General features: G+C 39.4%; 1 protein-coding gene across 6 annotated transcripts in view; it reads left to right on the forward strand.

Moving 5' to 3' along the window:
* The window catches only part of ABCB11 (ATP binding cassette subfamily B member 11), a 106,002-nt gene that overhangs the window by 36,380 nt on the left and 46,950 nt on the right, over positions 1-22,672 (forward strand). For all 6 annotated transcript variants that reach the window (XM_069577313.1, XM_069577309.1, XM_069577314.1 and 3 more), the window contains 5 exons: positions 1,236-1,360; positions 3,531-3,705; positions 16,088-16,201; positions 19,647-19,757; positions 22,335-22,460. In XM_069577313.1, the coding sequence (XP_069433414.1) occupies positions 1,236-1,360; positions 3,531-3,705; positions 16,088-16,201; positions 19,647-19,757; positions 22,335-22,460 (651 nt within the window). The remainder of the gene's footprint in view (positions 1-1,235; positions 1,361-3,530; positions 3,706-16,087; positions 16,202-19,646; positions 19,758-22,334; positions 22,461-22,672) is intronic.

Below are 22,672 nucleotides of genomic sequence, written 5' to 3' on the forward strand. Positions count from 1 at the left end.
GGTACTATGTATATTTTTTAGATTTCTGAGTCAGTTAATCTTTCACAACATTTGCTTTCTCCCCTTTCTGTTTCTTAACCTGTGTCAGGGAATTCTTTTGGTGGTTGATTCTAAATAGGACTCAATTCAAGTCCAATTTTAGAAGAAGTAACTTGTGTAATATCAAGTGCAATGTCTTTTTCTTTCCTTTTGTGAAAAGCAAACCTAGTTAGTTGATCCCCTACAGTAGAGTCAAAGTGGTATAATATTCATCTGAAGTTTTCTCCTTTGGAATTGCCTCTGCATATCATATCATGTGTCTGGCTGCTCAGAACCTCTTTCTTATTCTACATTCTAACCAATATGATGCCTGCATGGGCCTTGGTCTTTGTATATGGTATTTGTAAACTATAACATGGCCTTTGGCCAATAGTAATGAAATGTGACAATTTGACTTGAAAACATCATTAATATGGTGACCAAAGCGCTGTGGTCCCACAAAATGCTCTATCTGGGACTTAATCTGTGAGAGGTTTTTTGATGCTGACTTTTAATGGAATTATTTTGATATGGCAACAAACATCCACGAATGAAGCTTGGTGGTGGCAGTGGTTTAGTTGCCAAGCCTTATCTGACTCTTTTGTGATGCGGTGGACTGTAGTCTTCCAGGCTTCTCTGTTTCTGGGATTTCCCAGGCAAGAATATGGGGGTGGGTTGCCATTTCCTTCTCCAGAGGATCTTCCCAATACAGGGACTGAACCCGAGTCTCCTACATTCCAAGTGGTCTCTGGCATTGCTGGCGGTCTCTGGCATTGCTGGCGGTCTCTGGCATTGGAGGTGGTCTCTGGCATTGCTGGCGGTCTGCACTGCTGGCGGTCCCTGGCATTGCAGGCGGTCTCTGGCATTGGAGGTGGTCTCTGGCATTGCACGCGGTCTCTGGCATTGCTGGCGGTCTGCACTGCTGGCGGTCTGCACTGCTGGTGGTCTCTGGCATTGCTGGCGGTCTCTGGCATTGCAGGCAGAGTCTTTACCGACTAAGCCACCAGGGGAACCCAGATGATGCTTGGCTCAAACTTGGACCAAACTTGGCTCAAACTTGGACCAAATTCTTTCTTTGGTAAACACTGTTCAAGCGGGAATCTAGTTTTGTCTTAAGCCATACCACGTGTTTACTCTGCTAAATGAACCACTGAGTGACAAGGTGACTTACCTAATTATCTGGTCTTCACATTTTGTTTTCTTCTTTTGGATTTCAGAGTGTGTCCAGATTTACCGACTATGAATTAAGGGCCTATGCCAAAGCTGGCTCAGTTGCTGATGAAGTTATATCATCTATTCGAACAGTGGCTGCTTTTGGTGGTGAGAGAAAAGAGGTTGAAAGGTTAGTTAATTGAGGGACTTCCTTGGTGAGTCAGTGGTTAAAACTTTGAGCTTCCAATGCTGGGGCTGTGCATTCTATCTATCCCTGGTCAGGGAACTGAGATCCCACATGACTTGCAGCAAAGCCAAAAAATAAAATAAAAGGGGAGTAAGAAATGAAAGAAAAAAAAACTTAGTTAATTGAAATGTCTGACACTTCCTTGGAGTTTGTTGATCTGCACACTACCCTGAATCTTCCCCCATTTGGTATAAAGTGGCAGATTCACCTTGCTCTGGTACCCGGAGGGAACTTCTGTTCAAGAAATAGCTAAGCAAAATAATGAGATTGGTGAAAACACATACAAAAGACTCCAAACCTTTAGCTTCGTGTTTTTGAAGATAATGTAGTTGGTGGTTTTTAAAAAGCCATTCTAGTTTGGATACTTACATCAAACTCTGATGATGTGTGTGTACAGACCCCCCACATACTTCATGCCAGTTTAAACCACTGTCTTCTGCCATTAAGGAAAAGCTTACAAGATTTAAAATGCAATTCTGCACATTTTTATTGAATAGCATTTTATTCAATGTGTTTTCTTAGCTACTGTATGCTCATTTGAAGTCCAAGATTTCCATTCAAACAAACAAAATTTGACATTGATATATTGTAGACCATCATTCTAGGCAATAACTGTTAATGAATATCAAAACCTAAATGGCCAAAACAACACAATTGTTAAAACTTTGATTTTGTTTATTTTTCCATTTTTTTAGTATTTATTGAGTGTTTTTCAGGTTCTAGGTACTGATTCTATAAAATAGCCACCAACTTAATTAAACTCATTTCATATGTTGTAGATCTGTCATGATCACATTCTCAGTTGCTACCAAATTCACCAAATGAAAAATAAAATAGGATTTACAATATCTAATTATCCTCTTTTCTTTTTTCTCTTTTGCTTCTTCTGGTTGTAGAAAAATAAGTTTACCTTATTTGTCATAAAAAATTTCAATAGCCCATTTCCTCCACTATGAGAGATATTATCTTTCATACCATGTGACTTACTAAAAGAATTCAAACTCAAATAGTGTTGCAGTGAAAAGTAAAGAAAAGGAATGAGTTTTTTTTTCTTTTTTTTTCCTGAGGACAAGAAGATAAACAGAACAGTGAGAAGACCTGAACAATCCTACTTTTTTTTACTTTAACTGTTCCTACTCTGCTTATCTATAACTAAGTTTGCTTTTCTGCCCCCTTACTCTGCAAGAGTTACATATCACACCTATTATCCTTTGCTTACATTTGCAACAGCCTCTTCCCCTTGTGGTGCAAAGGTTAAAGGGTCTGCATGCAATGTGGGAGACCTGGGTTCAATCCCTGGCTCGGGAAGATCCCCTGGAGAAGGAAATGGCAACCCACTCCAGTATTCTTGCCTGGAGAATCCCATGGACAGAGGAGCTTGGTGGGCTACAGTCCATGGGTTGCAAAGAGTCGGACACGACTGAGAGACTTCACTTTCACTTTCACTTTCACTTCCCCTTGTAGCCCTTCTTTCTACATATCAGGAAGAAGGCCACAGAGCCATGGAACTGCCAAACTCAATTACTGGGTTATTGACGCTAGCATATGTTTTTGAACAAGATCCTAACACCTTTGTTTCTCATCACTGGCTCCTGACTGCAAGCCCTCATCTTATATAAGCCCCTAGACTCCTCATGGAGTGGGTCACAGTTCTTGAGGCATGAGCTTACTGTGTTTCTCTCTCTGCCGGCTGAGAATTAAAGGCAGCTTTCTATTTCCTCCAAACTCTGTCTCTGTATTTTCTTATTCCGTTCCAATCAGCAGATGAAGTGACAATTTTGGCCAGCAACAACAGTACTGGACCTCTCATGTCCAAATATTTTTGTTGAAGGTTTTTTTCTCCTGGGGGCAAAACTCGCCCCATCCTACTCATCCAAGAAGTCATCAACTATGAGACTTTCTTAGGCAACATCTATCGATACATTGTCAATGCCAGCTTGAAACAAATTTCAAGAAACTACACAGATGTGATTGTTGTCTTCTTTTCCTACAGCTGCTCTGTGTTTGGAGTGATTTTATTTTCATTGATTAAAACCACTGCATTAGGCCTGTTTTAAACATTTTAACTTAAGCTGCTGTTGCTAAAATAGACTCAAATGTTTTCTCTTCACAGGTATGAGAAAAATCTTGTGTTTGCCCAGCGCTGGGGAATTAGAAAAGGGATAGTGATGGGATTCTTTACTGGATTCATGTGGTGTCTCATCTTCTTGTGCTACGCGCTGGCCTTCTGGTATGGCTCCAAACTTGTCCTGGATGACGAAGAATATACACCAGGAGTTCTTGTCCAGGTACTTCCATCTTGATGACCTAGACAGAACATTTCCTGCCTGTATCTAGGAAAAGTCCACAGAGAAGGCATTTTGTTTATTCCATTAGTGCCTAAGAGAGGACAGCCTCAGTGATCTGATGGAGTCAGATCTGATCTGCAGATACAAGCAATACTTATGACTTTTATAGTAAAGGGATGTTGAGCATTTGAGTTGATAAGATTCACAATTCTTGCCTAGAGAATCCCAGGGATGGGGGAGCCTGGTGGGCTGCCGTCTCTGGGGTCACATAGAGTCAGACACGACTGAAGCGACTTAAAAGCAGCAGCAGGGAAAGTTGAATAGAAATTTTATTTGCAAATAGAAATGATTATTAGAGGCCAGGCTATAATCATTCTAAGCCACTGGCTTTATTTCATTAAGAACCTGATAATACACTAAGAATGACTTTTTAAAAATATATTCATGTATTGTCTAGCTGCACTGGGTCTTGGCTGTGGCACAGGGGATCTTTAGTTGTGGTACGTGGACTCTTAGTTGCAACAGGTGGGATCCAGTTCCCTAACCAGGGGATGAACCCAGGCCGCCTGCATTGGGAGCTTGGAGGCTTAGCCAGTGGACCACCGTGGAAGTGCCATTAAGAATGACTTCATAGAGGGGGAGGGAAAGATGGCGGAGGAATAGGACGGGAAGATCACTTTCTCCCTCACAAATTCCTCAAAAGACCATTTCAACGCCGAGCAAACTCCACAAAACAACTTCTGTAGGCTGGCAGAGGACATCAGGCAACCAGAAAAGCAGAACATTGTCTTCAAAAACAGATTTTAAATCTTTGCTCTTAGGTTTTTGTTGTCAATTTTGTACATTTAAAAACCCAAACTTCACTACCCAAGTTTACCTGAGAGCGAGATTACTGGCTTGACCACTCTCTCCTCCTCTGGACTCTCCTTTTTCTCCACCAGGTGGCCTCTGTCTCTTTTTTTCCCCCATCTCTTCTCTATCCAACTCTGTGAATCTCTGTGTGTTCCAGACGGTAGAGAACACCTAAGGAACTGGTTACTGGCAGGATTTGTCTCTCTCCTACTCATTCCTCTCTCTTATCCTCCTGGTCACCTCTGTCTACTTCCTCCCTCTCCTCTTCCCCGTATAACTCTGTAAATACCTCTGAGCAGTCCAGACTATAGAGCGCACATAAGGAAGTGACTACTGGCTAGCTTGCTCTCTCCTCTCTTGATCTCACCGCATCTCATTCCAGTTACCTCTAACTACCCCCTCCATCTTCTCTTCTCCTTTTAACTCAGTGAACCTCTCTGAGTGTCCCTCAATGTGGAGAAACTTTTCATCTTTAACCTAGATGTTTTATCATCGGTGCTGTATAGATGGAGAAGTCTAGAGGCTACTGTAAAAATAAAACTGAAAACCAGAAGCAGGAAGCTTAAATCCAAAGCCTGAAAACATTAGAGAACTCTTGAATTCAGGGAACATTAAGCAATAGGAGCTCATCAAATGCCTTCATACCTACACTGAAACCAAGCTCCACCCAAGGGCCAACAAGTTCCAAAACAAGACATACCACACAAATACTCCAGCAACACAGGAACACTCCCCTGAGCTTCAATATACAGGCAGCTCAAAATTATCCCCAAACTTTTGATGTCTCATAACCCATTACTGGTCACTCCACTGCACTCCAGAGAGAAGAAACCCAGCTCCACCCACCAAAACTCCAACACAAGCCTCCCTAACCAGGAAACCTTGACAAGCCACTGATAGAACCCCACCGAAAGTGAGGAAGCTCCATAATAAAGAGAACTCCACAAATTACCAGAATATAAAAAGGCCACCCCAAACGCAGCAATATAACCAAGATGAAGAGACAGAGGAATAATCAGCAGGTAAAGGAACAGGAGAGTTGCCCACCAAACCAAACAAAAGAGGAAGAAGTAGGGAATCTACCTGAGAAGGAATTCCGAATATTGATAGTGAAAATGATCCAAAATCTTGAAATCAAAATGGAAATACAGATAAATAGCCTAGAGACAAGGATTGAGAAGATGCAAGAAAGGTTTAACAAGGACCTAGAAGAAATAAAAAAGAGTCAAAATATAATGAATAACACAATAAATGAGATCAGAAACACTCTGGAGGCAACAAATAGTAGAATAACGGAGGCAGAAGATAGGATTAGTGAAATAGAAGATAGAATGGTAGAAATAAATGAATCAGAGAGGAAACAAGAAAAATGAATTAAAAGAAACGAGGACAATCTCAGAGACCTCCAGGACAATATGAAACGCTCCAACATTCGAATTATAGGAGTCCCAGAAGAAGAAGACAGAAAGAAAGATCATGAGAAAATCCTTGAGGAGATAATAGTTGAAAACTTCCCTAAAATGGGGAAGGAAATAATCACTCAAGTCCAAGAAACACAGAGAGTTCCAAATAGGATAAACCCAAGGCGAAACACCCCAAGACACATATTAATCAAATTAACAAAGATCAAACACAAAGAACAAATATTAAAAGCAGCAAGGGAAAAACAACAAATAACACACAGGGGATTCCCATAAGGATAACAGCTGATCTTTCAATAGAAACTCTTCAGGCCAGGAGGGAATGGCAAGACATACTTAAAGTGATGAAAGACAATAACCTACAGCCCAGATTACTGTACCCAGCAAGGATCTCATTCAAATACGAAGGAAAAATAAAAAGCTTTACAGACAAGCAAAAGCTGAGAGAATTCAGCACCACCAAACCAGCTCTCCAACAAATTCTAAAGGATATCCTCTAGACAGGAAACACGAAAAGGGTGTATAAACCCAAACCCAAAACAATAAAGTAAATGCTAACGGGATCATACTTATCAATAATTACCTTAAACGTAAATGGGTTGAACACCCCAACCAAAAGACAAAGACTGGGCCGAATGGATACAAAAACAAGACCCCTCTATATGCTGCTTACAAGAGACCCACCTCAAAACAAGGGACACATACAGACTGAAAGTGAAGGGCTGGAAAAAGATATACCACTCAAATAAAGACCAAAAGAAAGCAGGAGTGGCAATACTCATATCCGATAAAATAGACTTTAAAACAAAGGCTGTGAAAAGAGACAAAGAAGGCCACTACATAATGATCAAAGGAACAATCCAAGAAGAAGATATAACAATTATAAATATATATGCACCAAATATAGGAGCACCGCAATATGTAAGACAAATGCTAACAAGTATGAAAGGGGAAATCAACAATAACACAATAATAGTGGGAGACTTTAATACCCCACTCACACCTATGGACAGATCAACTAAACAGAAAATTAACAAAGAAACGCAAACTTTAAATGATACATTAGATCAGTTAGACCTAATTGATATCTATAGGACATTTCACCCCAAAACAATGAATTTCACCTTTTTCTCAAGTGCTCATGGAACCTTCTCCAGGATAGATCACATCCTGGGCCATAAATCTAAACTTGAAAAATTCAAAAAAATCGAAATCATTCCAAGCATCTTTTCTGACAATAATGCATTAAGATTAGATCTCAATTACAGGAGAAAAACTATTAAAAATTCCAACATATGGAGGATGAACAACACACTTCTGAATAACCAACAAATCACAGAAGAAATAAAAAAAGAAATCAAAATATGCATAGAAACTAATGAAAATGAAAACACAACAACCCAAAACCTGTGGGACACTATAAAAGCAGTGCTAAGAGGAAAGTTCATAGCAATACAGGCATACCTCAAGAAACAAGAAAAAAGTCAAATAAATAATCTAACTCTACAACTAAAGCAACTAGAAAAGGAAGAGTTGGAGAACCCCAGAGTTAGTAGAAGGAAAGAAATCTTAAAAATTAGGGCAGAAATAAATGCAAAAGAAACAAAAGAGACCATAGCAAAAATCAACAAAGCCAAAAGCTGGTTCTTTGAAAGGATAAATAAAATTGACAAACCATTAGCCAGACTCATCAAGAAGCAAAGAGAGAAAAATCAAATCAATAAAATTAGAAATGAAAATGGAGAGATCACAACAGACAACACAGAAATACAAAGGATCATAAGAGACTACTATCAGCAGTTGTATGCCAATAAAATGGACAACGTGGAAGAAATGGACAAATTCTTAGAAAAGTATAATTTTCCAAAACTGAACCAGGAAGAATTAGAAAATCTTAACAGACCCATCACAAGCACGGAAATTGAAACTGTAATCAGAAATCTTCCAGCAAACAAAAGCCCAGGTCCAGACGGCTTCACAGCTGAATTCTACCAAAAATTTCGAGAAGAGCTAACACCTATCCTTCTCAAACTCTTCCAGAAAATTGCAGAGGAAGGTAAACTTCCAAACTCATTCTATGAGGCCACCATCACCCTAATACCAAAACCTGACAAAGATGTCACAAAAAAGAAAACTACAGGCCAATATCACTGATGAACATAGATGCAAAAATCCTCAACAAAATTCTAGCAATCAGAATCCAACAACACATTAAAAAGATCATACACCATGACCAAGTGGGCTTTATCCCAGGGATGCGAGGGTTCTTCAATATCTGCAAATCAATCAATGTAATTCACCACATTAACAAATTGAAAAATAAAAACCATATGATTATCTCAATAGATGCAGAGAAGGCCTTTGACAAAATTCAATATCCATTTATGATAAAAACTCTCCAGAAAGCAGGAATAGAAGGAACATACCTCAACATAATAAAAGCTATCTATGACAAACCCACAGCAAACATTATCCTCAATGGTGAAAAATTGAAAGCATTTCCCCTAAAGTCAGGAACAAGACAAGGGTGTCCACTTTCACCGCTACTATTCAACATAGTTCTGGAAGTTTTGGCCACAGCAATCAGAGCAGAAAAAGAAATAAAAGGAATCCAAATTGGAAAAGAAGAAGTAAAACTCTCACTGTTTGCAGATGACATGATCCTCTACATGGAAAACCCTAAAGACTCCACCAGAAAATTACTAGAGCTCATCAATGAATATAGTAAAGTTGCAGGATATAAAATCAACACACAGAAATCCCTTGCATTCCTATACACGAATAATGAGAAAGTAGAAAAAGAAATTAAGGAAACAATTCCATTCACCATTGCAACGAAAAGAATAAAATACTTAGGAATATATCTACCTAAAGAAACTAAAGACCTATATATAGAAAACTATAAAACACTGATGAAAGAAATCAAAGAGGACACTAATAGATGGAGAAATATACCATGTTCATGGATTGGAAGAATCAATATAGTGAAAATGAGTATACTACCCAAAGCAATTTACAAATTCAATGCAATCCCTATCAAGCTACCAGGCACATTTTTCACAGAACTAGAACAAATAATTTCAAGATTTGTATGGAAATACAAAAAACCTCGAATAGCCAAAGCAATCTTGAGAAAGAAGAATGGAACTGGAGGAATCAACTTGCCTGACTTCAGGCTCTACTACAAAGCCACAGTCATCAAGACAGTATGGTACTGGCACAAAGACAGACATATAGATCAATGGAACAAAATAGAAAGCCCAGAGATAAATCCACACACATATGGACACCTTATCTTTGACAAAGGAGGCAAGAATATACAATGGAGTAAAGACAATCTCTTTAACAAGTGGTGCTGGGAAAACTGGTCAACCACTTGTAAAAGAATGAAACTAGATCACTTCCTAACACCGCACACAAAAATAAACTCAAAATGGATTAAAGATCTAAATGTAAGATCAGAAACTATAAAACTCCTAGAGGAGAACATAGGCAAAACACTCTCAGACATACATCACAGCAGGATCCTCTATGATCCACCTCCCAGAATTCTGGAAATAAAAGCAAAAATAAACAAATGGGATCTAATTAAAATTAAAAGCTTCTGCACAACAAAAGAAAATATAAGCAAGGTGAAAAGACAGCCTTCTGAATGGGAGAAAATAATAGCAAATGAAGCAACTGACAAACAGCTAATCTCAAAAATATACAAGCAACTTATCCAGCTCAATTCCAGAAAAATAAACGACCCAATCAAAAAATGGGCCAAAGAACTAAATAGACATTTCTCCAAAGAAGACATACGGATGGCTAACAAACACATGAAAAGATGCTCAACATCACTCATTATTAGAGAAATGCAAATCAAAACCACAATGAGGTACCACTTCACACCAGTCAGAATGGCTGCGATCCAAAAATCTGCAAGCAATAAATGCTGGAGAGGGTGTGGAGAAAAGGGAACCCTCCTACACTGTTGGTGGGAATGCAAACTAGTACAGCCACTATGGAGAACAGTGTGGAGATTCCTTAAAAAATTGCAAATAGAACTACCTTATGACCCAGCAATCCCACTGCTGGGCAAACACACCGAGGAAACCAGAATTGAAAGAGACACATGTACCCCAATGTTCATCACAGCACTGTTTATGATAGCCAGGACATGGAAACAACCTAGATGTCCATCAGCAGATGAATGGATAAGAAAGCTGTGGTACATATACACAATGGAGTATTACTCAGCCATAAAAAAGAATTCATTTGAATCAGTTCTGATGAGATGGATGAAACTGGAGCCAATTATACAGAGTGAAGTAAGCCAGAAAGAAAAAGACCAATACAGTATACTAACACATATATATGGAATTTAGGAAGATGGCAATGACGACCCTGTATGCAAGACAGGGAAAGAGACACAGATGTGTATAACGGACTTTTGGACTCAGAGGGAGAGGGAGAGGGTGGGATGATTCGGGAGAATGACATTCTAACATGTATACTATCATGTAAGAATTGAATCGCCAGTCTATGTCTGACGTAGGATGCAGCATGCTTGGGGCTGGTGCATGGGGACGACCCAGAGAGATGTTATGGGGAGGGAGGTGGGAGGGGGGTTCATGTTTGGGAATGCATGTAAGAATTAAAGATTAAAAAAATATATATAAAAGTAAATATCAAAAAAAAAGAAAAGAAAAAGAATGACTTCATAAATTTTAGTTTTCCTTTTAAAGATAAACAGTTGGTGTCACTTGAACTTTGTTTTAAAAAATTAAATATGATGAATCCTGTTTAAAATGTTTTGTAAACCTGAAAGGGATAGCATAGATGGAAAGTGTTACTATTATTATAATTTAAGCACTTACTTAATAACTTTAATACAGCTTTGCACATTTGAAAAGCCAGTGAAACTACTGCAGGTCTAAAATCTGACTGTAAAGTCTTTTTCTTTATTAACCTAATGACTCTTAAGAACTTCCAACTTTACCAAACCAGAAATACCTGTAGTTGACTTCAGTCTCAGCAGCTTGTATCTTCTCATTCTGCAGAAAGGCATTCATTGAGAAAAGACATTCTTCTTATGATTCCTTGACTTTGAGTAGAGGAGAGAAGTGTTCACAAATAACAGTTTCAGAGGGAATAATGAGAAAATGGTAAATTGAAAAGATACAATTCTGGTTGGAACCGTTGGATTAAAAAAAAAAGAATCCTTGGTGAATCTCTCTAGAAATGACCCAATTTTATGGTTTTGTTAAAAGATAAATTCAGGCATATTAAAACTTTTAGGAGTTTATTTGAGCAAAAATAAGTCCAGTTGGGCATATCAAACTAGGAGTAGCTAGAGAGGTTCTATTAATAGAAGTTAGGGAAAAGACTTAAACAGAGAAGAGAAGAGGCGGAAGCAAAGCCAGGAAATTATTTGGCTGGCTGTAGCTTATGTAATTGCCTTATTTTGTTGTTGTTTTAGTTGCTAAGCTATGTCCTACTCTTTGTGACCCCACGGACTGCAGCGTACCAGGTGGCTAGATAGCATCACCAGCTCAATGGACATTAATTTTACCTAACTCCGGGAGGTAGTTGCCTTATTTTGGAAAGCCTCTTTGGCTGTTTGTGATTTAGCTTTGTAGTTAGGTTTTGATTTCTTAGCCTTGAGGCATTCAAGGTTAGGTTTTGGTGGCTTACATAATCTGCTAAGGCATTAAGGCTACCTCAGTCTAATGGCAACCTTGTTTAAATCATTTAACAAGTTTTCACCTTCAAGTTTCCTGCCCAGATTATAGGCTACTGTATACCTTCTATAAAGAATTCCTTCTGTCAACTGATACTTCTTGAGGACTTACTATGTGCAGACATGATATGTAATATGTCTCTAACTTTCAATCATCAATTACTAACCTCACCTCTTACTCCTTATAAGCCACCATTTATATCTTAAGAAATTTTTCTCTGGGAAGAGGAGAGACATTCTTTACCAATATAACTGTTGGTAAGCACTCCCTTTCTGGTTCTTCCTCTTTCTTTCTCTTGCGTGTGCATGCACTTTACTGGCCATGCTCTGAGCTGTGAACTATTAAGGCTGAGTTTGCATGAGCTGAGTGTTTTTAATCCACTAAACTAATTAACAATTAGGTTAATCTAACACATTTTGTGATGCACAAAATCATTATTGGCTGCATGGTAATTGGGCCTAAATGGTAAGTAGTTCACATAAATGGCTGTAATTAGTATCATTTGTACATGGACAAAAACTACACTCTGTGATCTATTAACAAAAAAGATAAAAGGGAACTAAATGGTGCTGAAGTCTGCTCTTTCATGCCCCTTTTAAGTTTCAGGACTCGGTAATGAAAAAGTAACAGCAGTAATAGAGAGGAGCATTCTTTAGTGTATACAAGGTGTCAAGCACTGAGTAAAGTATTTAATATAATTACCATGTGTAATAGTCACAACTTAATTCTGTAACTGATGCCATTATGCCACCACTTAAAAATGAGATGGAGCCACGAGGTGAGAATTATATGCCAAGTGGCAGAGGGTGGGATTTGAGCCCAGATTTCTGTGATTCTGGGACCCAACCCATTAAGCACTGTTTTCCTGTTCCTGAATCTCTTTCAAAGGGCCACAGATTTCATTTTATTTATTTAATTGAAGTACAGTTGATTTACCATGTTGTGTTAGTTTCAGGTGTATAGGAAAGTGATTCAGTTATACATATATATATATATATATATATATATTCTTTTTCAGATTCTTTTCCGCTATAGGTTATTATAAGATATTGAATACATTGATAGTTCCCTGTGTAGGTCCTTGTTGTTTATCATTCCATATATCATAGTTTGCATCTGCTAGTCCCAACTCCCAATTCATCCCTCCCCTACTCCCCTCTCCTTTGGTAACCACAAGTTTGCTTTCTGTGCACAGATCCCCTCTCCAGCATAGCACACCCACAGGTACACTGTTTCTCAGAGGCTTCTTTCGCCCACCTTCTTCCCACACTGATGTTTACAGGGCTCAAGAGTGTAATATTTGGAATGAGAGATGATGCTCTCCCAGGAGATGTGCTAGCTCCTGCAATGGTATTAGTGCTTGCAATGCAGGAGACCCAGACCAGATCCCTGGGCTGGGAGGATCCCCTGGAGAAGGGAGTGGCAACCCGCTCCAGTATTCTCATCTGGAGAATTCCATGGACAGAGGAGCCTGGTGGTGGGCGGAGGGGGCGGGGGGTAAGAGTCAGACACAACTGAGCAACTAACACTTTTTCTTTCTGTCTGTCTCACTCACTCTTCACCTAAGAACCCTAAGAGAGATATTCATTTCAGGTAATGCTTGCAAAAACCAGGCTGATCAAGGGTTTAACTTCAAACTTCAGTTTAGGCCACTAGTGAATTGGTCTAGACCAAGGGTCAGCAAACAATGGTCCACAAATCAAATCGAGACTGTGGCCTGTTTTCGTAAATGACATTTTATTGGAACATAGGCACCGTCACTTTTTTCCTACTGTCTATGATTGCTTTTGTCCTACATAGTGGAGGAATTAAGTTGAATAACTGCTTCAGCCCATATGGCCTGAAAAGCCTAAAATCTTTACTAACAGGTCCTTTATGGAAAATGTTTACCAACTCTTGAACTAGGACATGTGGAAAATTAAACCAAGAACAAGTACTGTTCTGTCTGCTCATCTTATCACTTCCTATGTGGAATCTCACTTCTTTCATCACCGTCATCACTATTATTTCCATAGCTGTCTTTAATCATCTCTACACACATTATCATTTAATCCCTGTAAAAACTCCTTGATGTATATGCAGTCACTTCCCCCATGTTATCAATAATGAAATCAGGGCTTGAGAGATTAAGTAATCTGCCCATGGGAGGAATACCTGCCATAATTAAGGGAAAGGACAGACGGACAGATGGAGAACAGATGAAGAGAGAATGTTTGTCTCCATGCATAGCCTAGGGGATTCAGGAAGAAGTCAAGAAGCTGGCCCACAGCATCATGATGTATAGAATAGAGAGGATATTGGAGAGGGAGGAGATGGCTGACAGGCTCTGAGAAGCCCCATTGCCTGGCCATAAGGGAAAAAGAGAATGGGGAAGAATTTTGGGGCATTTTGTTCTGATGTGGTATAATCCATGGAAAGAATCCAGCTATGGAACTACCACAGATTAGGATCACTTTATTACCTGAAAAAGACTACATTCAAGCAGGAGTCAACCTTTATTTTAGCTCAGGAAATAACTCCAATCCTCAATAGATGGTGACCGAGGAAACAGCCTCCATGTGAGTCACGCGACAAACCATCATTCTTTGGTTGAAAGGGTAGAGAGAAAGAATCCTGTGCTCATCCTAGAGGCCAGCATGAGGAATTGGCTCTTCCTTTACAAACAGCACTGATGAAAACAGTGCTGTTGGCTAGGAACAACTGATCGTGATCAGGTAGCCTTCCCCTAACTTAGAGAGATGGCCAGGTTTATGAGTCAAAGGACGTCTTCCCCAGCTCTACGCAGGAAGCTGGCTACTCCACTCGTGTGCAGTAGCAGCAGATGAGCCTGAGAGCTGGACAAAACGTGAATGGAAAAAGTGAAAGTCACTCAGTCATGTCTGACCTTTGTGACCCCATGGACTGTATAGTCCATGGAATTCTCCAGGCCAGAATACTAGAGTTGGTAGCCTTTCCCTTCTCCAGGGAATCTTTCCAACCCAGGAATTGAACTGGGGTCTCCTGCATTGCAGGCAGATTCCTAACCAACTGAACTATCAGGGAAGCCCTTTATTCAAATAGTGCTCTACCACTTAATATACATTGAGACATTAAGAAAGTTAGGCAGCCTCTGTACACCTCTGTCTTCTTTATTATTTTAAGGATTAAATGAAATATTACAAGTAAAGCACTTAGAAACATACCTTATTATTATTGATATTATTACTGGTGGTAGCGGTATAACTGTGCATGCGTGAGTGCTAAGTAGCTTCGGTCATGTCCAACCCTTTGCAACCCTATGGACTGCAGTCTGCCAGGATCCTGTGTCCATGGAATTCTCCAGGCAAGAATACTAGAGTCCTCCTCCATGGGATCTTCCCAACCTAGGGATCAAACCCTCGTCTCTTACGTCTACCTGCATTGGCGGGTGGGTTTTTTACCACTAGCATCACCTGGGAAACCAGGTATAGCAGTAGTTATCCTAAAAATTAGTTCACTAGTAGCAGGAATATAGCAGTAGCAGGAAGCACACATTGCACGTGACAAACACTAGGATATTCAAGCTAATAATAGTGTCTCTATTGTTTCAGCAACCCTTTCATCAGAAAACCATTGTAAGACTATTTATATAATGAGTCAAATTCTTGCGTCATGACTCTAACTCACTCAGTGTCTATATGCTGCCTTACTTACACCTCTTCTGACCTAAAAGCATGTTATTCTTTGTAGAATAGTGATGTTCAATAAAAAATAATGTATTCTTTTAAATCATAACAGTAGAAAAATTGGCGATACTTTATAGTACAAAAGATATCCCAAGTGTTTCCAAAGAGTTATTTAGCTTCAGACTCCCACAGAAGGAACTTCCCTGCTGGTGCAATGAGTAGGAATCCACCTGCCAATGTAGGGGACATTGGTTTGCTCCCTGGTCCAGAAAGATTCCGCATGTTGAGGAGCAGCTAAGCCCATGCACCACAACTACCAGCCCACGCTCTAGAGCCCGGGAGCTGCAACTACTGAGCCCTCACAGCTAAAGCCTCTGCGCCACAAGAGAAGCTGCTGCAACAAGAAGCCTGCATGTCAAATTAAGAGACACATCTAGAGAAAGCCTGCATGCAGCAATGAAGACCAAGTGCAACAAAAAATAAATTAATTAAAATAAATACATTTTTTAAAAAGCTATGTTGTGAGCTGTCCTATGGAGAGGACCAAGTGTTAAGGTCTACATGTCTCTGACCAACAAAGACCTAAGGTGGTCTGTTCACAGCCATAAAAATTAAAAAAAAAAAAAACTCCCATGAAAGAATATTTCTGAGAAAATTTTGACTTTACATGGATAGCCCAAATGACAATGAACACTATTTACAAACTGATGAAAACTATGTTTCTTTCTTTTTATTTCAGATTTTCCTCAGTGTCATAGTAGGAGCTTTAAATCTTGGCAATGCCTCTTCCTGTTTGGAAGCCTTTGCAGCTGGGCGTGCTGCAGCCGCCAGCATCTTTGAGACAATAGACCGGGTATGTAAAAGCCAAAAGTAGAGGCCTGCCGGGGTGCAGCCCCAGTGGATCCAAGGAATTCGAAGGGGAGATGGTGTCAGTGAGGAGAGATTTATTTATTTAGAAATATAAGGAGAGATTAGGAAAGAATAGTGTAGTAGGAAAATTAGTGGAGAAAAGAGGCTGAATAACTTGGTTTACATGGGAAACCAATAAAACTCCGAGACAAGGAGTTTGCAACATCTACGTAGGCTACCAACGCCCACTTGAATAGTGGAGGGTGCCCTGCCTTGGGCTCCCTCTCGCGTGGGTCTTAGAAGCCAGGGCAAATAAGTAGACACAGTGAGCCTCCACGCTCCAGATGGGAATTCAGCCAGAAAAGGGAGAAAAGAACGACATGGGGGAGCCAAGCATCGGTGCCAGACCCACAACTTTATTTTCAAAAGCAGCTTATATACCCCCAGTTGTACATAAAAAATAATGGAATATGCAGAGTTATGCAGGGGCAGCAGTCCTGACCCTTATTGAGACCAGGTTTTCTTTTTGCATACCTTCACATATACAAAAGGTCTTAGGTGGTTTTACATCATCTTCTGACCAGGGGGCCTGTTAACATTTTTATGGCTCTTTTCCTAGATAAATGTCTATCAACCAGAAAACTCTTTTTCCCTTGAAGTGTTTTTTCTTTAATCTGCATCACCCCCAAAGTCCTAAATAAAGTTATATTCCTGTAGAACAAAGGTGCAGTGGGTTATAACAAAGAAAGTACTTAACTCAAAGATCTAATGTTGCTAATACCAGGGCTACTACCTGTTTTTTCTACATGCCAACTATATCAACAAATGAAAATTTGGCAGCAAGTATTGGCTCAACAAATGAAACCCTTAATCAGCCCTATTCTAATGATTTTGACTCCTCGGAAGCCCCTACATTCCTAGGATGTTTTAAGCTTTCTGTGCCTCTCGTGGTCAGGAGGCTGCAAACAATCACGTGCGCAGCTGTTAAGAGTCTGGCAGGCAGGCTAGAAAGCCATCAGAGGGGTTTTTGGATTGAAACACTCTTATTATGCCCAGGAGACTTATTATCTAAAAGCTCTAAATTAACTTTTTCCAGAAAAAGGTGGTGGGGGGACAGCCCCCTGTTAATGTCAGAAGAGTAGGTGGAAAGCATAACACAGTAAAGCGGGCAGACTCTGGTTTAGGGGCAGATGCATGAGCAGATCCAGCGAGGCTCCCTTAAGGCCCAACTCGCCTTTGCCTGTCGGGCCCCTTAACCTCATGACCTTTGCCACAGGCAGGACTCCTCGTGCTGGCTCCCGGCAGAGGCCATTAGCAAGTTGAGGGTGGGGAGAGAAATGAACTCATGAGGAATTTATCCTCAGTGTTAAAAAATATGAGGAACTATCACAACGCCCTTAATTTAGCAATACTTAATAAGTCCTATCATGAGCCAGACCGCAGTATGAGATGGGAGTGCAAGAGTGAAATACAGCAAATAAGGCCCCTCCTCTCATATCATATGGGAAATAGGCATTGGCATATCCAAAGATAGGACAATATTAGACAGTGATAAGTACAATGGTGCCTCAGATGGTAAAGAATCCGCCTGCAATTTGGGAGACCTGGTTCAATCCTGGGTTGGGAAGATCCTCTGTAGGAGGGCATGGCAACCCACGCCAGTATTCTTGCCTGGAGAATTCCATGGATAGAAGAGCCTGGCGGGCAACAGTCCATGTGGTTGCAAAGAGTTGGATGCAACTGAGCGACTAAGAAGCAGCAGCAAGACAGTAAGGGAAATAAAACAGGTCACTGCGATAGCAGTTGGGGTAGGGGAAGGAGACTTTATATTGAGTGACAGTGACACCAGTTATGAACTGAGAACCAAAGCAGGTGAGTGAGCCATGCAAAAAAGTACTTGGGAGAGGAGTGATGCCTGGGAGGTAAGAGCAGGGAGCGTATTCATGGGAGAGACCTCCAGGTTGGAAAAGGGCTTGGTGAGTGCAAGGAACTAAAACAAAGTCAGTGTAACTGAACAGAGTGAGCAAGAAAGAAGATGGAGAGATGGGAAGCAGCCAGATCGTACAGGACTTTAAGACCCAGTTCATAACATCGGATTAACTTCTAAATGTGACAGAAAGTCTACAGGCTTTGACCCTGGTAGCCTAGCTAAGATTTCCCTGATTAATCTATTGGAGCACACTGGACGTCAAGATAGAAAGATCAAAATCCAAGAACATCTTCTCTGAGAAGACGCTCAGGACTGAGCCAGAAGCCCTGGAAATCCAGACGTGCATTGTGGGTCCCTACATTGTCAGTGTTGGTGAGATTAGAATCTGCTGGAGGAAACTGTCCATCACTTTATCTGTCGTATATTTTGGGGTTTCATTTATTGGGCTATAGAAAGATAGTTGAAAACCTTGTAGAGCGATCCAAATGCTACCTCATTCTTGGCTTTGTTGTATGCTCAAATAAGAGGTGTCTAAAAGTCCCTTGAAACTATTACAAAAAATTAAGGCATTTAAAAATTATTAGTTTACTAGAGAATAAAGAAGGAGAAATAGATGACACTGTAGCCCCAGAAAGAGATAGGATGATGAGTTTCTCTCACGAGGGTAAGAGAAGAAAGAAGTTGACCCTGAGTGTTCTGGTAGCAGGAGATAACCCTCACTCTGGCCTGATTATCCACCATGGTTAAGGTCTGAATTAGGCTCACTACTAGCATGGAGGTGAAAGTCAGCATGTCAGTTAAAAGTTGGTGGCATTTGGGGACACTGCTTGAGAACAGTCAGTTAGTGTCAGTCATCATCTACAATAGTCAAATGTAGGGTGCTACTGGGTCTTGACCACTTGAGACTCCTCTACTTCCTCAGTGAACAAATGTGTATCATCTGTCAAGTTAGGTAATGGTGACAATCACATAAAAGAAAAAACATTAAAACTCCTGTAGACTGTCTTTTGGGGTATCTCAATATTATAATACTCCATAATAATATCAATATATTATAAACCAAGATATTAATAACAGATTAATACCATATATTATATTGTGATATTTTCACTATATAAAATATATCATAGTAATATAAAGTAAATACTAATTAAATTAAGTTAATGTGATAATGTTTTATACCAATTATATGATCATTGGCAGTTTTAATTATAATTAATTATACATTATTTATGTAAATTTGGTTATATATAAATCTACATAATATACATAATATATAATATATTTTAATACAGTTATATACAATAGTAATTACATAGTAAACATCTCAACATTAATTTCCCAATAAGTGTTAGTGAATATTATTACTATTATTAATACAATTTAATGTAGGAGCAGCTTATCTTTGGCAATGTTTAGCCTGATTACTGTTCTGTGTTATGAATAAATTCAAACTGAGATGGACAGTAAATGCATGTTATACATGCTATTGCTATATCCCTTTTACATTCCACTTCAGAAACCCCTCATTGACTGTATGTCAGAAGATGGTTACAAGCTGGATCGAATTAAGGGTGAAATTGAATTCCATAATGTGACCTTCCACTATCCTTCCAGGCCAGAGGTGAAGGTACGTGCCAATCTTTTTCCAGTTTTCTTCTTTGATGATTCATTTCCAGAGCCACAAATTATTTGTTTTTCTGAAGCATGACTCATTTTCCAGGAAAAAGGCACAGAGGCATGTTTCTCTGGAAGTGTCCTCAGGTCTTGTTCCTTAGGCCACTAACCACATTCCTTGTGCTGATAATAATATACAAATCTCTTTGGTAGGAACAGTTTGGTAGCACAGTCAGGTTAAGTCAACTGAGTGACACTCTGTTGAAATGAGTGGCAGGTCCTGTCACTGTGAGAGCAAGCTAAACAAACTGCAAGGCAATCAGAACAATCCAGGACAGCTGTGCCAAGTATCTCTTTAGAGGCTGCAGAAGGTAGAACCCTGCATGGGTGGGATATGAAGTGGCAAAGGAAAGCTGCTCTCTGAAATTTTTTACTTCCTATCCATGTTTACAAGGATCATTAGATCAGTCCTTAGAGGAAAGGTAATTTTGTAATCTTATAATCACTGTCTTATACTATGCAATTGTTCTGGGCACAAGGTGACGAAAATTTACACTGTTCCCACACCTACTGAGCAAGTGTCTTTAAAGGCAATTTACCCTACAGGAAACTTAGAATCTACTTCTCTAAAAGAACTGGCTTTGGAAGGAAAGGAGACTTATTCCTCATTTTTAACAGAGTATCTTTAGCTACCCTTTCTTTTCATTTATTTACTTTTAATTGAAAAATAATTGATGCAAAATATTGTGCTTTCAGCTGTACTACATAGCAATTAGATATTTGCATACATTATGAAATGATCACTGTGGTAAGTCTAGCTATCATCTGCCCCTATCCAGAATCATTACAATATTATTGACCATATTCCTTATACTGTATATTATGTCCACGTGCCTTATTTATTTTATAACTTCAGGCTTCTACCTCCTTAACCCCCTCACATATTTCCCCCTCTGGCAATCACTCATTTGTTCTCTGTATCTCTGAGTCTGTTTTCATTTTGTTTTGCTCGTTTGCTTATTTTATTTTTTAGATTCTACATATAAGTGCGGTCATACAGTATTTGTCCTTCTCTGTCTGATATTTCACTTAGCATAATACTTTTTAGATTCATCCATGTTGTCACAAAAACCAATATTTAATTTTTTATGTATGAGTAAACTCCTTTGTGTGTATGTGAGTATACATATGCATATATATACGTGTATATATATTCATCAATAGATAAATGAGTATAGAAGATGTATATATATATATATACACCACATTTTATTTACTCATTCATCCATTGATCTATTTAGATTGCTTCCATATCTTGGCTATTGTAAATAATACTGCAAGGAACACTGGTATGCATGTATCTTTTCAAATTAATGTTTCTGTTTTTTTTCTGATAAATACACAGAAGTGAAATTTCGGGATCATTTGGCAGTTCCATTTTTAATATTTTGAGGAAACTTTGACTGTTTTCCATAGTTAGCTACCCTTCCTTAATATTTCTATTATCCCCACAGAGGTCATGGAAATGCAAATTAATTTTAATACTACATAGTTGTAACATAAGTAAATTTATATATATACACATAGAAATAAATATACATCATACATACATACTTCAGTTCAGTTCAGTTCAGTCGCTCAGTCGTGTCCAACTCTTTGCGACCCCATGAATCACAGCACGCCAGGCCTCCCTGTCCATCACCAACTCCTGGAGTTCACTCAGACTCACATCCATCAAGTCCGTGATGCCATCCAGCCATCTCATCCTCTGTCGTCCCCTTCTCCTCCTGTCCCCAATCCCTCCCAGCATCAGAGTCTTTTCCAATGAGTCAACTCTTCGCATGAGGTGGCCAAAGTACTGGAGCTTCAGCTTTAGCATCATTCCTTCTAAAGAACACCCAGGGCTGGTCTCCTTCAGAGTGGACTGGTGGGATCTCCTTACTTATATATGTATATAAGATAGGTACATGTATATTCTGATATTTCTGAAGTATATTCTTGATTATAACACACATACATATATAAACGTTAAATGTAAAAGTGCCTAGTGAAATATAAATAACAAGGTAGTACTTACTCAGTAAATATTTTTGAATAAATGGCTAAAAACTTACTTTATAATAATATCTGTTCAGAGACAGCTGTTCAACAAATACCAGTTGAACTGAAATACATTTATTTGATTTCTGTTTTATCTTCTATTCTCAATGCCAGTAGTCTTTAACAAAGACTTTAACAAAGTCTTCTACTGCTAAGTGACTTTCTCTCCTAAGCTAATTGGGACAGTCTCCTTGAGGTAACCTGGCATGTCAGAAATGTTTTAAATTGGATTTTGGGACATAGTTTTCGAAGTTGGCCTGGCTTATTTACTTCAACAGTGTTACCACACGTCATTTTATTTGTTGGCTATGGCTATTGGTAGTGTGCTAAATGCTAAAACCACATCCTAGCACTGTTTACTAATTTTTCTGGTTATTAGTGAAAATCAATGGCTGTTGCTATGAGGGCATAAGTAAACACATACACAGGGTCCTAACAAAGTGTTCTGACTTGTAGCCTAATTGATGATGATCTTTTCTTTTCTCTGCAGATTTTAAATAAACTTAACACAGTCATTAAATCAGGGGAAGTGACAGCTGTGGTAGGATCCAGTGGAGCTGGGAAAAGCACAGCACTGCAGCTCATTCAGCGATTCTATGATCCCACTGAAGGCATGGTGTGTATCTTCCAGAAACTTCTTAATACACGGGGATGTGTGCACAGATGCTCAGTCGTGTCCAACTCCTTGCAATCTCATGGACTAGCCAGGCTCCTCTGCCCATGGAATTTCTGAGGCAAGAATATTGGAGTGGGGTGCCATTTCCTACTCCAGAGGATCTTTCTGACCCAGGGATGGAACCTGTGTCTTCTGCCTCTCCTGCATTGGCA

This window comes from Ovis canadensis, chromosome 2 (assembly GCF_042477335.2).
Source record: "Ovis canadensis isolate MfBH-ARS-UI-01 breed Bighorn chromosome 2, ARS-UI_OviCan_v2, whole genome shotgun sequence".
Lineage (NCBI taxonomy): Eukaryota > Metazoa > Chordata > Mammalia > Artiodactyla > Bovidae > Ovis > Ovis canadensis.